Source organism: Jaculus jaculus, chromosome 4 (genome assembly GCF_020740685.1).
Source record: "Jaculus jaculus isolate mJacJac1 chromosome 4, mJacJac1.mat.Y.cur, whole genome shotgun sequence".
In the NCBI taxonomy this organism is placed as follows: domain Eukaryota; kingdom Metazoa; phylum Chordata; class Mammalia; order Rodentia; family Dipodidae; genus Jaculus; species Jaculus jaculus.
In genome coordinates this window covers 70,043,169-70,058,472 of record NC_059105.1, presented here as the reverse complement: position 1 = coordinate 70,058,472, position 15,304 = coordinate 70,043,169, and the positions used below count along the sequence as shown (strand labels likewise).

The 15,304-nt window shown below is 43.1% G+C and overlaps 1 protein-coding gene across 1 annotated transcript in view; it reads right to left on the bottom strand.

Moving 5' to 3' along the window:
* Lrp2 (LDL receptor related protein 2) overlaps positions 1-15,304 on the bottom strand; it is a 180,505-nt gene that overhangs the window by 101,093 nt on the left and 64,108 nt on the right. The window contains exons 10-16 of the mRNA XM_045147772.1: positions 12,173-12,301; positions 11,436-11,605; positions 10,126-10,349; positions 7,599-7,805; positions 4,528-4,730; positions 3,039-3,179; positions 493-696 (exon numbers count right to left, since the gene is read on the bottom strand). Coding sequence (XP_045003707.1) covers positions 493-696; positions 3,039-3,179; positions 4,528-4,730; positions 7,599-7,805; positions 10,126-10,349; positions 11,436-11,605; positions 12,173-12,301 — 1,278 coding nt within the window. The remainder of the gene's footprint in view (positions 1-492; positions 697-3,038; positions 3,180-4,527; positions 4,731-7,598; positions 7,806-10,125; positions 10,350-11,435; positions 11,606-12,172; positions 12,302-15,304) is intronic.

Sequence of the window (15,304 nt, the reverse complement as noted above, 5' to 3'; positions counted from 1 at the left end):
TGAAGAAAGTGAGCATCTGTGACGAGGTAAGAGGGAATGAGAATCCCCCACTTTTCTGGAACATAGCCACAGGCTGACGAGTTAGTAAGAAAAGCGGGAAGAGCAGGAGTTTAGGACCACCAAGAGCTGGCAAGTGATAGCGTGTTTCCCCTAAGGTAGGCAGACCTGCACTGAGGCAGATGAAAAGGGCCCCCGAAACATGACAGTTTGAGATGGTTGTGGGAGATCCAAGGGAAGGACCAACAGACGACGGCTCAGAGACAGGAATCCATGAATGACTGGGAAGCCTTCCCTGGCAGAGCTCTCTCTCATTCCCCAGGTTGGATTCTCCAGCACCCTTATAAAGCCATGCATTTAAGGCTTCGAGAGCCCCTGGTGGGCCCACATACACACGCATACAATAAAAAGCTTAAGCCGAAACAACAAAGATGCCGGTTGCCTTAGAACGGATACGAGTTATCCCAATGAAAATGAGTATTGCACACTCCCCACCTGTGCCATCGAGCTTTTGTTTATAAATAATGTCTTTAAATGTATCTGAATAAAAGATGGTGTTCTCCCGGGCATCATAGTCAATTCCAAGGAAAAAAGAAGGAGATGCTGTGATTGGCACCATGACGTCTTCCTGCGTAGACTGAGTAAGAGGGATTCCGCGCACAGCCACTTGAGATGAAAACAACAGGAATTTCTTAATAGCTGTAGGAAGAGGGATACGACATTGTTAGTCACAGAATGGTTTATCCTTCCCCAAATCCAGAGGAATCTACTGGGGAAACAATATAATCATGACACATAAATCTGAAATAAACACAGCATATAGACAACCAACTATGAAGGTGTTTGTGTCATTTTTTACTAATGTTTATTTTATGGTAACATTTTCTTTTTTTTTTTTTTTAATTTTTATTTATTTATTTGAGAGCAACAGACACAGAGAGAAAGACAGAGAGAGGGAGAGAGAGAGAATGGGCGCGCCAGGGCTTCCAGCCTCTGCAAACAAACTCCAGACGCGTGCGCCCCCTTGTGCATCTGGCTAACGTGGGACCTGGGGAAACGAGCCTTGAACCAGGGTCCTTAGGCTTCACAGGCAAGCGCTTAACCGCTAAGCCATCTCTCCAGCCCAACATTTTCTTTTTTCAGGCTGAACTGGAATTTGCTATGAAGTCTCAGGGTGGCCTCGAACTCACAGCAATCCTCCTACCTCTGCCTCCCCAGTGCTGGGATTCTATATGGTAACATTTTCATATGTGTATAATGTACAATGCTCATATTATCATCCCGCCACCCCCTCATCAGCCTCTCTTTACCACTGCCTACACTAGCAAGACAGAAAGCATAGCTCATAGTCCAGTATGTACACAGTGGGCATGAAGCCCTGTGTTCAATCTCCAGCATGGAAAAATGGAATGAGGGTTGGCAGGGAAGGAGGAAAGAGAAGAAGGCTTAAATTAAAATAATCTACACCAAGAATCTTACTATAATTTCTGAGGTACCAAGACAACAAAGAAGGACAAATCAATAGCAATCATAGTAATTTATTCAAAAGGAGTGAGAAGGGAAGGAAGGTGAGAAATGAAGTAGATAAGATGGATTGGTATTTGGGAGAGAATTATCTCTTTAAAAGATAACAGAGAGCCAGGTGTGGTGGCACAAGCCTTTAATCCCAGCACTCAGGAGGCAGAGGTAGGATATCACCATGATTTCAAGGACACCCTGAGACTACCTAGTGAATTCCAGGTCAGTCTGAGCTAGAGTGAGACCCTACCTCAAAAAAAAAAAAAAAAAAAAAGTCAACAAAACCGGACATAGAGGTAAGACGATCAAGAGGTAAGAGTTCAAGGCCAGAGAACGACTACATAGTGAATTCCAGGTCACCTGAGGCTAGACCCTACCTCAAACAACAAAAGCCAACAGAACCAGGTGTGAAGGCCCATGCCTTTAATCCCAACACTCCGGGAGACTGAGGTAGGAGAATTGCTTGAGTTCAAGGCCAGTCTGGGGCTACAGTGTGAGTTCCAGGTCAGCCTGGTCTGGTGTGGTGGAACATGCCCTTAGTTCCAACACTAGGGAGGCTGAGGTAGGAGACTATAGGGAGACTTACCTTGAAGAACAAAGAAAAAGGAAGGAAGGAAGAAGGGAGAGGAAGAGAGGGAGGGAGGGGAGGGGAAGAAAAGGAAAAGAAGGGAAGAAGAAAAAAAAAACAAGAAATGAAAACTATAGATGATTTTGGAATATAGCAAAAAGGCCAGGTAATTTAAAAGTGATTATCGAACATAAACCTGAGGAGTCAAAGGGAATGGGTTGCTTTCTTTCCCACCAAAGTTAAAGCTAACATGTACAGTAGAAATGGCAAGGCTGCAGTGGTAGTTCACTGGTAGACTGTTTAGCTCTCATGTTCAAGGCTCCTGAGGTAGAGATGGAACCCAAAGTGGAGGTGCGTGCCTATAATCTACACTTGGGAGGATTATGAGTTCAAAGCAGCCTGAGCTACACAGGGAAACCCTAACTCCAAAAAAAGAAAAAAAAGAATTGGGAGCTGGGCATGGTGGCACATGTCTTTAATACCAGCACTCAGGAGGCTGAGGTAGGAGGATGGCCATGAGACAACCTGGGCAACAGAGTGAGTTTAAAGTCAGCCCGGTGGGCTGGAGAGATGGCTTAGCGGTTAAGCGCCTGCCTGTGGAGCCTAAGGACCCCAGTTCGAGGCTCGATTCCCCAGGACCCACGTTGGCCAGATGCACAAGGGGGCACACGTGCGTGTCTGGAGTTCGTTTGCAGTGGCTGGAGGCCCTGGTGTGCCCACTCTGCTCTCCCATTCTCTCTCTCTCTCTCTCTCTCTCAAATAAATAAATAAAATAAAAAATAAAGCCAGCCCGGGCTAGGGTGAAACCCTGAATCAAAAAGACCAAAATGCAAACAAACAAGGGAAAAAAATGTAGTTTGTGAAGCAAAGGGGGAACATAATTAGGAACAGTTTTCTGGGTGGAAACACACACAAACGTTGTACTGCCTGCACCGTCCAAAGCCCGTTCTCTTACCAGCGCAGTGGCGTTCATCGGCCTGCAGTTCAAAGCCGAAGGTGCACTTGCAGCGGAAGCCCAGGCCGCCGTTATCGGTCCTGTGGCTGAGCACGCACACCTGCTCACAGCCACCATTGTTGGTGCCACACGGGTTGCTGGCTGCGAGAAGCACACAGGGTTAGATAGCAACGGGAAAAGAAAAATTACACAGCACATACAAAACCACTTTGGTCCCTGCCTGTTAAGCAGATGAAAGGGGTCACAACATTTGGCTACCAGATTCATTGCCTCGAGACCCTCAACCCTCCTCCCCCTCCCCTCCAAAAAAAAACCAGGAATCATGCCACTTATCTTTATCACAATTTTGTCAGTCTGAAAGCTCCAATTTTTTTTTCCTGAAAAGTCCTTATTGGAATTTAGATAATAGCCAAATATTCACTGGATGCTATGTTTACAAGTATGCAATTATACAATCAATATCCTTACAGGTAAATACTATCCCAGTGGCTCCAAAATACTCAGTAACTTGCACAAAATTGTTCATCAAATGGATATAAACAACTAAACAAAGATTCAAATCTGATCTGACCCTAAAACGCTAAGTCTGTGTCCCACAAAACAAGTCACACTTCCAACACCAAGGTTCTGGCCTCAGAGTTTGCTGAATTGTCTGAACCTTTGCCTCTTGTAAAATTCTCTTTCCTTTGGAAACAATAGCCAGACACCAAGTAATGGAAATAAATAATCTGGGTGATTAAACATGGCAAAATGCATGGAGGAGCACACACTGAGACTGAAAACAATTCCAGAGATTTCTAGAATGTTTTCGGTTGAGTATGTATTTTCCAAGATTGATTATACTGAGTAGTATTAATCTTTATGTATCAATTCTAATGTCAAGTTGTTTCATCTCTTAAATCCAATGACTTTAGTTACATGCAGCGCAGAGCTCAGCTGGGCTCATGGTGACAGCTATAACCTCAGCTCTTAGAAGGCTACAGTAGGATCACCAAAGTGTGCAACAGAGTTCCAGTCAGCCTGGGCAGAAGTGAGACCCTCCCTCAAACAAAAACAAACAAAAAGCCCCACTTAAAACAAGACTTGGAGGGCTGGAGAGGTGGCTTAGTGGTTAAGGCATAAGAACCTAGGTTCAATGCCCCATACCCATGTAAGCCAGATGCACAAGTGGCATGTGCCCGCCCGCCCTCTCTCTCTCTCTCTCTCTCTCTCTCTCTCGTAAACAAAATGCCCAAGTTCGATTCCCTGGCACACACACAAAGCCAGAAGCAAAAAAGAGTGGCATACCTATAAACATACACACAAAAATAAATAATACTTGTTAAATATAACCTTAAAGCACAAACGTAACTATGGGTCCCGAGTTTCCTCGAATGTAAAAGCAGAGTTTGTCAATGGATTTCTCTCAGTAGAACAAAGATAGGACACTTATTCAAAAGCAGCTTGAGAAAGCATTGATTTCCGGCACTAAGGGGAAGGAAGGGCTTACCGTAGGGCTGTCTGAGGGCGTGGTAAACAGTCACTCCGTAGGGCCTCAGGGAAGACTGGTAGTACGCCTGGGGATTGGTCTCCGTGAATTTGTTTGCCTTCATCACAGCCATCTTTGTCCAATCAGTAAAGTACAAGGTATTCTCAAACAAGCTTATTCCAAAAGGATGAGGTACGAGCGAGCCTCCACGAACTACTGTCTTCCTGTTACCAGAGAGGCACACACATATCATGCCAATATTGTTGGCTTGTTTCATTTTTATTAAAGGAGTCATTCATTCAATTGAATGACTTAGAAGTCATTTGATATAACATAGAGAAAATACAATTTAAGGGGGCAGGGAAGTTTGCTCAGTGGTTAAAGGTGCTTACTTGCAATGTACCCAGCCTAGGTTGACTTCCCAAAACCCCCATCCATGTAGCCAGAAGCAAAAAAAAAAAAAAAAAAGTAGTCTGGTAGCCGGGCATAGTGGCGCACGCCTTTAATCCCAGCACTCGGGAGGCAGAGGTAGGAGGATTGCCGTGAGTTTGAGGCCACCCTGAGACTCCATAGTGAATTCCAGGTCAGCCTGGGCTAGAGTGAGACCCTACCTCGAAAAATTAAAACAAAACAAACACAAAAAAGTAGTCTGGTATTTGTTTTGTTGCAGCAAAAGGCCCTGGTGTACACACACACAAGCTTACACACACACACACACACACACACACACACACACATATTAATTTAAAAAAAATAGAAACATTTTAAAATCCATATGAAATTCCTTCTCCACTTGTTTCTTTGAAGAGATCATTAAGACTTCATTTTCAGGGGTTGGGGATATAGCTCATGGATAAAGGGCATTCCAGGCCCAGTATCACAAAAAAAATGCTCACCCTAACTTCTACTTAAACAATGCTTCAGGGTTTAGGAGGGGAAAATGTTCTTTTATATTACATTATTAAGCAAAGATTGCAAAGAAAAACCTTAGCAGCTCCTGAAATAACACAATAAGTCTCTAAGAAAAGATGAAGATAAAGCTGGGCGTGGAGGCACATGCCTTTAATCCCAGCACTTGGGAGGCAGAGGTAGAAGGCTCCCCATGAGTTTGAGGACACCCTGAGACTACATAGTGAATTCCAGGTCTGCCTGGGCCAGAGTGAGACCCTAGCTCGAAAAACCAAAAAAGAAAGAAGAAAAAGAAGGGTGAAGATAGTAAAATTGGGAAATACAAGAGAAAGATGAAAAAAAAAAAAAAAATCTAAAGTGGCTAGTTTGTATGCACTCGATGAGGCCATCCTGGGCTACACAGCAAGATCCTGTCTCAAAACTATTGGCTCCCAGTTGGAAGCTTCCAGAACTTACATGTCAACTGCTAGCAAAGCAAAAGGCAATGACTTTATAGATGTGCCCGTGGTGCTTCTTCGTAACTCAAATCTTTCTGAAACTCCATTGAAAAGAAAATTCCGAATGCATATTAACAATGGTAAAACGAATTATTCTTCAGTTGTTTTTGTTGTTTTGAGACAGGTCTTCAGTATGTAGTTCAGGCTGGCCTTGAACAAACTGCAACTGTCATTTTTGCCTCTGCCTTATGTGCACTATGACTATAGACATACAACACTACACCTAGCTTTCAACTGCTCACATAAAAAGAATCATCAAGGGCTGGAGAGATGGCTTAGCGGTTAAGCGCCTAAGGACCCCAGTTCGAGACTCGGTTCCCCAGGTCCCACGTTAGCCAGATGCACAAGGGGGCGCACGCGTCTGGAGTTCGTTTGCAGAGGCTGGAGGCCCTGGCGCGCCCATTCTCTCTCTCTCCCTCTATCTGTCTTTCTCTCTATGTCTGTCGCTCTCAAAAAAAAAAAAAAAAAAAAAAAAAAGAATCATCAAGGGAGAGTAGAAAGAAGAATAAGACAAAAAAGAAATAAAAACAAGCCAGGCATGGTGGCACATGCCTTTAATCCTAGCACTCAGGAGGCAGAGATAGGAGGATCACCATGAGTTCAAGGCCACCCTGAGACTAAATAGTGAATTCTAGGTCAGTCTGGGCTAGAGTGAGAACCTACCTCTAAAAAAAAAAAAGAAAAGAAAAAAGAATAAGGACAAATACAATGAAAAACACAAAAGATAATGATATACTGGTATATCAGTTAAAAATAGAAAAACTATCATTTTGATAAATTTTCATTAATTTATGTTCTTGACATAGAATCTAGCTTTAGCGGTAGACAGTCATAATACTAATTCCTATCATTTCATTGAAAGGGTCAGAGACTATACCAAGTAACCCAACAAACTATGATGTCCTTTGTATAAAATAAAGATACAGGCTGGGCATGGTGGTGCACACCTTTAAACCCAGCACTTGGGAGGCAGAGGTAGGAGGACCACAGCGAGTTCAAGGGCAGCCTGAAACTATATAGTTAATTCCAGGTCAACCTGGGTTAGAGTGAAACCCTACCTTGAAAAAAAGGAGGGAGGGAGGGGAGAAGAAACAAAGCACTCAGAAATGAATGTAAATAATGTGCCTTTTGCTGAACAGGGAGAAGGCTGCAAGGAAAATCAGTCAAGAAAAGTTGGGGCTGGGATGATGGCTCAAAGAAGAAAACATTTGTCATGCAAGCAAGGGGATCCTCAGAACCCACAAAATGCCAGGCGGGCACGATAGCCAGCCTGTAATTCCAGTGCTAGGGAGGCAGGAGCAGGGGTTCCCTAGTTCAAACTGGCTCATTAGTCCAGCTGAATCCGTAAGTCTTGGGAACAAGTGAGAGACCCTGCTCAGTAAGCAAGGTTGAGGAGAGATCAAGGAAAACATCAACGTTCGGCTTCCACAGACACACACTTATGTGCCCAATACATGCAAACATGCATACACACAATTATGAATCATGCACATAACAATACAAAAGTAATAAAGCAAATCTGAAGAAATAAACGTTTATGAAACTCTGTGCAGATCCCTTCATACAAATGTCAAAACCAAGGTCAAGCAAGCTATGGGTCCCTCTGCACTGGTCATTTGCTAAGCTTTTTCAACAACTTTATGTACGTTCCCCAAAGATTATTAAGGCATAAAAATTGACTCTTACCTTTGGATTCCGTCGTACGTCACAGTTTCAATGTAGTCATACCGGCAGTCCACCCAGTAAACACGCTTGGATACAATATCCAAGGTGATGCCAGCTGGCCACCCCAACTTTGTCTTCACCAAGTCTCTCCGGTTGCTGCCATCCATGAAAGCTCTTTCCAGCTTGGGCTGCCCAGAAAGGCTTGCCCAGTCAGAGAAAAATAAATAGCTACAAAGGAAGAGCAAAAGATGAGATTCAGGTCAGGCATGGTGGTCCACGCCTTTAATCACAGCACTTAGGAGGCACAGGTAGAAAGATCACCATACGTTCTATGCCACCTGAGAATACAGAGTGAATTTTAGGTCAGCCTGGGCTAGAGAGAAACCCTACCTTGGGGCGGGGGGGGGGGGGCGGGAAGCCAGGTGTGGTGACACATGCCTTTAATCCCAGCACTCAGGAGGCAGAGGTAGGAGGATCACCATGAGTTTGAGGCCACCCTGAGAATACAGAGTGAATTCCAGGTCAGCCTGGGCTATACTGAGACCCTACCTAAAAAAAAAAAAAAAAAGAGGTAACCCAGGCCCAGAAAGCCAAGCGCCACATGTTCTCTCTCATATGTGGATCCTAGCTACAGATGACTGGGCTTCTGCGTGAGAATGAAAATACTTAGTAGCAGAGGCCAGTAAGTTAAAAAGGAGACATAAAGGGAAGAGAAAGGAAGGGAGGAGGATACTTAATAGGTTGATATTGTGTATATATAATTACAATTATTGTAATGGGGAGGTAATATGATGGAGAATGGAATTTCAAATGGGAAAGTGTGGGGGTGGGGAGGGAGGGAATTACTATGGGATATATTTTATAATCATGGAAAATGTTAATAAAAATTTAAAAAAAAGAGAGACTATAAAGAACCTGGCACAATCCCAGCATTCAGTAGGCTGAAAGAATCATTGTGAGCTAAGGCCAGCCTGCACTACAGAATGAGTTCCAGGTCAGCCTGGGCTAGAATGACATCCAGCCAAAAAAAGAAGGAAGGAAGGGAGGGAGGGAAGGAAGAAAGGAAGAGCAGAGCAGAAAAGAAGAAAAAAGAAATCCCAGACTCTGAGCTGTGTGGGGTATTAGGTGACTATAATCCTAGCAGTCAAAAGGACAAGGCAATTTAAGGCCAGCTTCATAGCTAGACTCAAAAATAGTGGGGAGTGGGGGCCAGTAATGGCCAACTTGGAAAATAAACAACCCAAAATAGCAACTACTACTGAGCATGGTGGCCCACTCCTTTAAATCCCAGGACTTAGGATGCTGGGAGGATCGCGATGCCTTTGAGACCACCACACAGGGCGTTCCGGGACAGCCTGGGCTACGGTAAGACCCTACACTGAAACAAACGGCAACGACAAAAGAAAGCCTACTAAATGTACTTCTAGAAATTTAGCAGCTCTCAAACTATCACCTTCTTCAATCCTCCACAGTGAAGCACAGTCCACCTTTCCATCATATGTAAGGAAGAGCAGCTGAGACTGTGTAGAAACGCCACCAATATTGATGTAACTCTAGTAAACTAAATCTCATGAAGCTCTTATATATGGAGATCCACAACACTACCACTCAAACTTGAAGGAAAGTAAGCAGGGAGGGGCTTCTAAGCTGAGGAGCATAGAAGGGCTGGGGAGATGGCTCAGCAGTTTTAAAAAACACTTGTTTTTTTTTAAAAAAAAAGGGGGGGGCTGGAGAGATGGCTTAGCGGTTAAGCGCTTGCCTGTGAAGCCTAAGGACCCCAGTTCGAGGCTTGATTCCCCAGGACCCACGTTAGCCAGATGCACAAGGGGGCGTATGTCTCTGGAGTTCGTTTGCAGTGGCTGGAAGCCCTGGCATGCCCATCTCTCTCTTTCTTTCTCTATCTGCCTCTTTCTCTCTCTCTATTACTCTCAAATGAATAAATAAAAATTAGCAAAAAAAAAAAATTCTTTAAAAAAAAACACTTGTTTGCAAAGCCTGATGGCCTGGGTTTGATTCCTTAGTACCTACATAAAGCCAGATGCCTACTGAATGCTGGGATTGTGCCAGGTTCTTTATAGTCTCTTTTTTATTTTATTTTTTCTTTTGAGGTAGGGTCTCAGTGGAGGAGCATAGTATTGCAACCCTGTATCTGCCAAGAAAGTGCTAAAAGGGAAAGTGCCAACTGCCTTTCCCTCGATTAAAAAAAAAAAAAAAAAAAACCTGCGCAGGTACTTAACATTACAGTGATCAACTGAACAAACGCAGAGCATAGTCATATGCATTGTAACATCTAACTACAGTGAATCAGCATACAGCTAGGCCAAGGTGGCAGACACGTCAAGTATTCTCTGTTCCACTAGATAGATTTGATTTACATACTCTCATATGAAATTATACGCAGGCAACTCTGTTTCTATGTATTGAACCGGGGTTCTAGAGTATAGAACATAAAAGAATTAACCCCTAACTAGTGCAGTGGGTGTTGGGTGTTCACAGGGATAGAAAACTTCTAACAGTGTAGGAATGGCTGTGATTTCACATCGCTTACCCCACAGTTGGGTCCACAGCAACTCCTCTCGGGCGCCCCAAGTTTTCAGTTATAAGGGTAACCCTCTGGCTTCCATCCAAATTTGCTATATCTATGCGGTTGACCCGAGTCTCCACTATATAAAGTTTATTATTGATCCAGTCTACAGCCAGATTCTCTGGAGCATCAACAGAAACATTAAGAACTTCTTGGATGTTTAAACCGTTAATGTCCACTGAAAAAACCTGAAAGAAATGTCAGAATCATTGCACTTTGTAAGCAATTTTTTCTTATTTCAGCATATCTATTTGATATGAATGAATTATCTGCACTCAAGCCTTGTTATTGCACAATGCAGGTCACTGGAAGAAAGGTTTCTTTGAGAGCATGTGAGGTACAACACTCAACAGTATGGATTTTATGGTGAAGTTGGTGGTTTGCTCTAATTTTCAATTGTATTCATATAAGAATTGCTAATAATTCAAATTCTAGCTGGGCGTGGTGACGCACACCTTTAATCCCAGCACTCAGGAAGCAGAGGTAGGAGGTTCATGTGAGTTTGAGGCCACCCTGAGACTCCATAGAGAATTCCAGGTCACCCTGAGCTAAAGTGAGACCTACCTCAAAAAAACCAAAAAAAAAAAAAAAGAATTGCTAATAATTCAAATTCTAAATTCTTCACAATTTTACACATCATCTCTTGATTGAATTAGAATTTTATTAATACATTATTGGTTACATGTTAAAGAAAATAAAAAAGTAATAAATAAGATCCACAGATATCTAGATGTCTCTCCCATTTATATTTTAAGAGACTGCATTGACTTCAAGGTTGAAATTAAATCAATCACAAATAAGATAGTGTAATGAAATTTTGGCCATTATACAAAATATTGCCAATATTTTTTACCCAACCCTCAATTTAGCTCCATGTAGAAAATACAGATAAAAATCTGATATTTATCATCCAGGAAAGCAGTGTACTTTTTATATTTCAAATGATCAAGTTTCAAAAATTACTACCAAATATCTATCTAGTTTGGAAAAGAAAGTCTACTATTTCTTTTAATTAGGCTTTTGGACTCCTTTCGGAATAAAATTAAAAGTTGCTCAAGGCTAATCCATATAAGAGAGTTCTTTGTGCAATAGGCCACATGTAATAGTATAGCATGGAAAAGGTGCTGATTAACATAAAGTATCTCAAGGGCCTTTTTTGTTAGAAAACAAAGGAACTTTCCCCTCTACTCCCCCAAAAAACGAAAAGCTATCAACACTTCTTGCTTGAGGTTCTATTCAGCCTCCCAAGCCTCACTCCTGAAATTTCTATTTACCTTATTTTGCTCAGAATCTGTCCAAAAAACTCTGCGCAGGTGATGGTGAAAATCCACCCCGACAGCCACTCCGCGGTTTGCAGACTTGACCAGAATCCGGAAGTTGCTTCCATGATGGTCACCAATGAGCAAATCTCGACCATTGGAGAAGATAATGGAGGCTGCATTGACTAAGTGTGGAAGCAGGAAAGCGTGGGTTTTAGAGTGATTTACAGCTAGCATGCCCTTGGCTTTTGCAAATGCTCCTTTTGTGATTCCTATCTGACTCTAAAATAAAACTGAGGCAGACAGACCGTCATCACCCTGCCCACTTCACAGATGGGAAAACTGAGGCCGAAAGTATCCAAGTGTATAGTGAGTGTGAAAAAGAGCCTGACAAGACTCTAAGTGTCCTTATTGCTAATCCAGTGCAGTTTGGGTGGCACTGTGAAGAATTCAGCAGGTAGTGGGTTGTATTAAATAATAACACATTTTAAAGTTTACCAGAAAGAAGCTTAAAAAGTAACTTGTCAACTACATTTGTGGCGAGTAAATTAATGTTAAGTTAAATGATCAGGCTCACAGATTTCAGAATTAATAAAGTATAAAATCCACACTGGCCCGTTCCTACTGGCAGCAAAGGGCACCCCTGATCAGTGATGATTACATTCTCCTATCGTTGTGGACGCCCATGTTTCATTTGTCATCCGCTACGGAAATGAAGTGTTCAGAGATACAAAAGCCCGTCATCCACTCACAGGAGTTATTAGCTTTGCAGTGTTGTCCACGCTCCAAGATATACCCTTCCTCACAGAGACACTGGTGGCGGCCAAGTCGGTTTTCACACTTCTGGTCACAAATTCCCCAAATCTGGCAATCATTAAAACCTGCCGCATGAGAAAAATATTCACAGTCAGCATTTCCAGGGTACTCCCAGGTGAAAAACCTGGATGTTATGAATTTTGGTACACATAAATGCCTTCCCTTACAACTGTAAAGTAACGATTCGTTCTGTGTCTCCCAGTCACGCGTGCCACATTTTCTCACAGAGCACTTAGAGCTGTGGCAGGGTTTGTGGTCCTGGCTGGTGGTGGTGCCCCTCTGCTTAGACCTGTGAAAGTGAGCCAGAGTCTTCCACCATCCATAGTGTTCCCCTGGGTTTTGTAACCCTGAACTAAGTCCCTTCTCCCCATAAGATGCTGATTGGATGTTTGCCTCAGCAATAAGTGTAGAGATCGCTGTCATTTTAATCTCTAAGGTCTTATCCTTTGCTGAGCTCAGCACTGGAGCACAGGACTACCTGACAAGTTCTAGTCTCAGGGGGGGAAAAAACTATGCTTTAAATACCTATGATGAAAAATGAAAACTAATTAAATATCTATCATCAGTCAAATAAAGATAAGAGAATGAAAGTGCAACTTTCCTCCAAGCAGGAATGACATACCCCAGTACTCTTCTTATTCTTTGCCCCCTCCCACCACCAAATACTGCTTTGAAAATAATTTAACAACCTCTTTTGGCTTAGATGGCTTTGGACACCTCCAGTCCATCTGGCTGTGTAAAGTCCTTCCACGCTGCATGACCTCACTCTCACTGCCCTGACCCTGCACCACAATGTCACTCTGTCAGCAAACAGCATGTCTTGTCAATCAGAAACAATGAGCCCAGAAAACTGCTTCGGCAAGCCTCACAGGCTCCACTGCCGGATCAAGACTACCAGGGAACAAGGAATGGAGGGAAGACACCTGATTCCATGTCAGAAGTGTATTCCTCATTACCACCAGGGCTTTCAGTGGGGAGCCCGGTCTAAGAAGGTCTGCATTACGGCATAGGTTTCCAACACCTGCAGCCTCTGTAATGCAGCGGCCACATAGAGGGCAACAAACAGGCAGAGTATTAGAGTGGAAATGCATGAGAGAACAAACTAAGCAATTGGCCTAAAACCAATGTGTTCATATGTTCAATGTTTTCATAATGTCGTGTATTTAAACTAAAGTGTTCTCTTTACAAAGAGAAATACAGTCTTCTTTGAAACAAACGAAATGAGAGTTCAGCAAACTTCAAAACTCAGGGGCCTACCCCATTCATGAAAGATGGGGAAGGACTCTGCAGGTGTTGGGGGTCTCGCATTCACAAAGGTCCTCCGTATAGACTTTTGAGCTCATCTCTAAATGAGGCTGTCTGTGAAAGACACTGGGAAGACAGGCCCATGCTTGTTATGGCTTTGGTTCTAATGTGCTGGGAGGTGATCTGTTCCAGCAATCTCTAGATGCCATTTTTCTGGTACCTCATTCATTTGGAAATTATTTGCAAAATTTCATAGAGCAATGACCTTGTTATATCAGCTTTTCATTTCTCAAATCACTATAAACAAAAAAAAATCGAAGTCGCCTGAATGTAACATATTTCTAAGAAGCCCTTGGGAATATCAGTCAAGGTTCATCACACACTTACATATTAGAAATAAAAGAAATGTACAATCTGAGCTCTAGAGTGGGAAAAAAAAAAGAGCGAGAATGGGTAGTTGCCATCACAGGACTAAGTGAGCGGATACTGTAAGAACTAATCATTTTGACTGAATGGCTTGTGAAGTTGCCATCAAAACAGCTCAGCACCGGCTCGTCACTGGGGCTTGTGAAAGAAAGAAAAGCTGATGTAATACTGAGAATGTGGCTTTTGGTATTTCCATTGGAATTCCTTTTCTACTAAGAGAAAGGGAAAATGCCTAGAGACCCAAAAGCCTGGAAATTGGATTGGCAGCCTAATGGCAGCAAAAGGGAGCAGAGAAGCTTGACATTTGCCAAAAACAAAGGGGTAGCCTCACACCCACAGAACAGTACCACTCCAGGAAAAAAAAAGGGGGTGCTGCCTGGGCAGGGATCCAGGAAGCCTGGGCATGGCTTCTTATGTCCAGGGGAGGAGTCCACCTGGCAGATGAGAACCAGCCAACAAGAGCAGTTCTAAATGACTGCTGTTCCCTCCCAGTGCAGTAAGAACAAAGCGCGGCTAAAACATCCCCAAGGAAATCATTAGGAACTTGGAGGCTTTTTAATAATTTGGAATTCTCAGGGCTGGGGTGATAGCACAGTGGTTAAGGCACTTGCCCGAAAAACCTAAGTGAGTCCCCAGTACCCATGTAAAGCCAGATGCACAATGTGGCGCATGCATCTGGAGCTCATTTGCAGTGGCTGGAGGCCCTGCATGCCCATTCTCATTCTCTTTCTCCTTGCAAATAAATAAATAAAATATATTTAAATAACAATAATAACCCAGAGTTCTCTCAGCCTTTAGGATCTCTCTGGTTTGCATGCATAAACCACTTTACCTTTTTTTTTTCGGGGGGGTTTGCAAGGTAGGGTCTCACTCTGGCCCAGGCTGGCCTTGAACTCACAGTGATCCTCTAACCTCTGCCTTCTAAGTGCTGGGATCAAACGTTTGACCATCACAACCAGTAAACCTGTTTTGTCTTTCCTTTTAAGTATTGATTGATTAATTGATTTGCAAGCAGAGTAATAGGAGAGAGAGACAGGCAGACAGAATGGGTACACTAGGGCCTCCTGTCACAGCAAATCAACTTCAGATGCATATACCACTTTGTACTCCTGGCTATACGTGGGTACTAGAAATCGAACCCCAGTCATTAGGTTTTGTAGACAGGCGACTTAACCGCAGAGCCACCCCTCCCGCCCCAGTTAACTTTTGTGAAAAGGTCTCCCATAGCCCAAGCTGACCTCAAACTTGTTATATGGCCAAAAATAACCTTGAATCTGAGCTTCCTGCCTCTAATTCCCAAATGCTGAGGAATGTGGGTAAACTTTGGGATGTGGCCCTGATATTTAAAAACCTAAAATTGGCTGAATGTTGCCACACATTCCTGTCATCTCAGCACT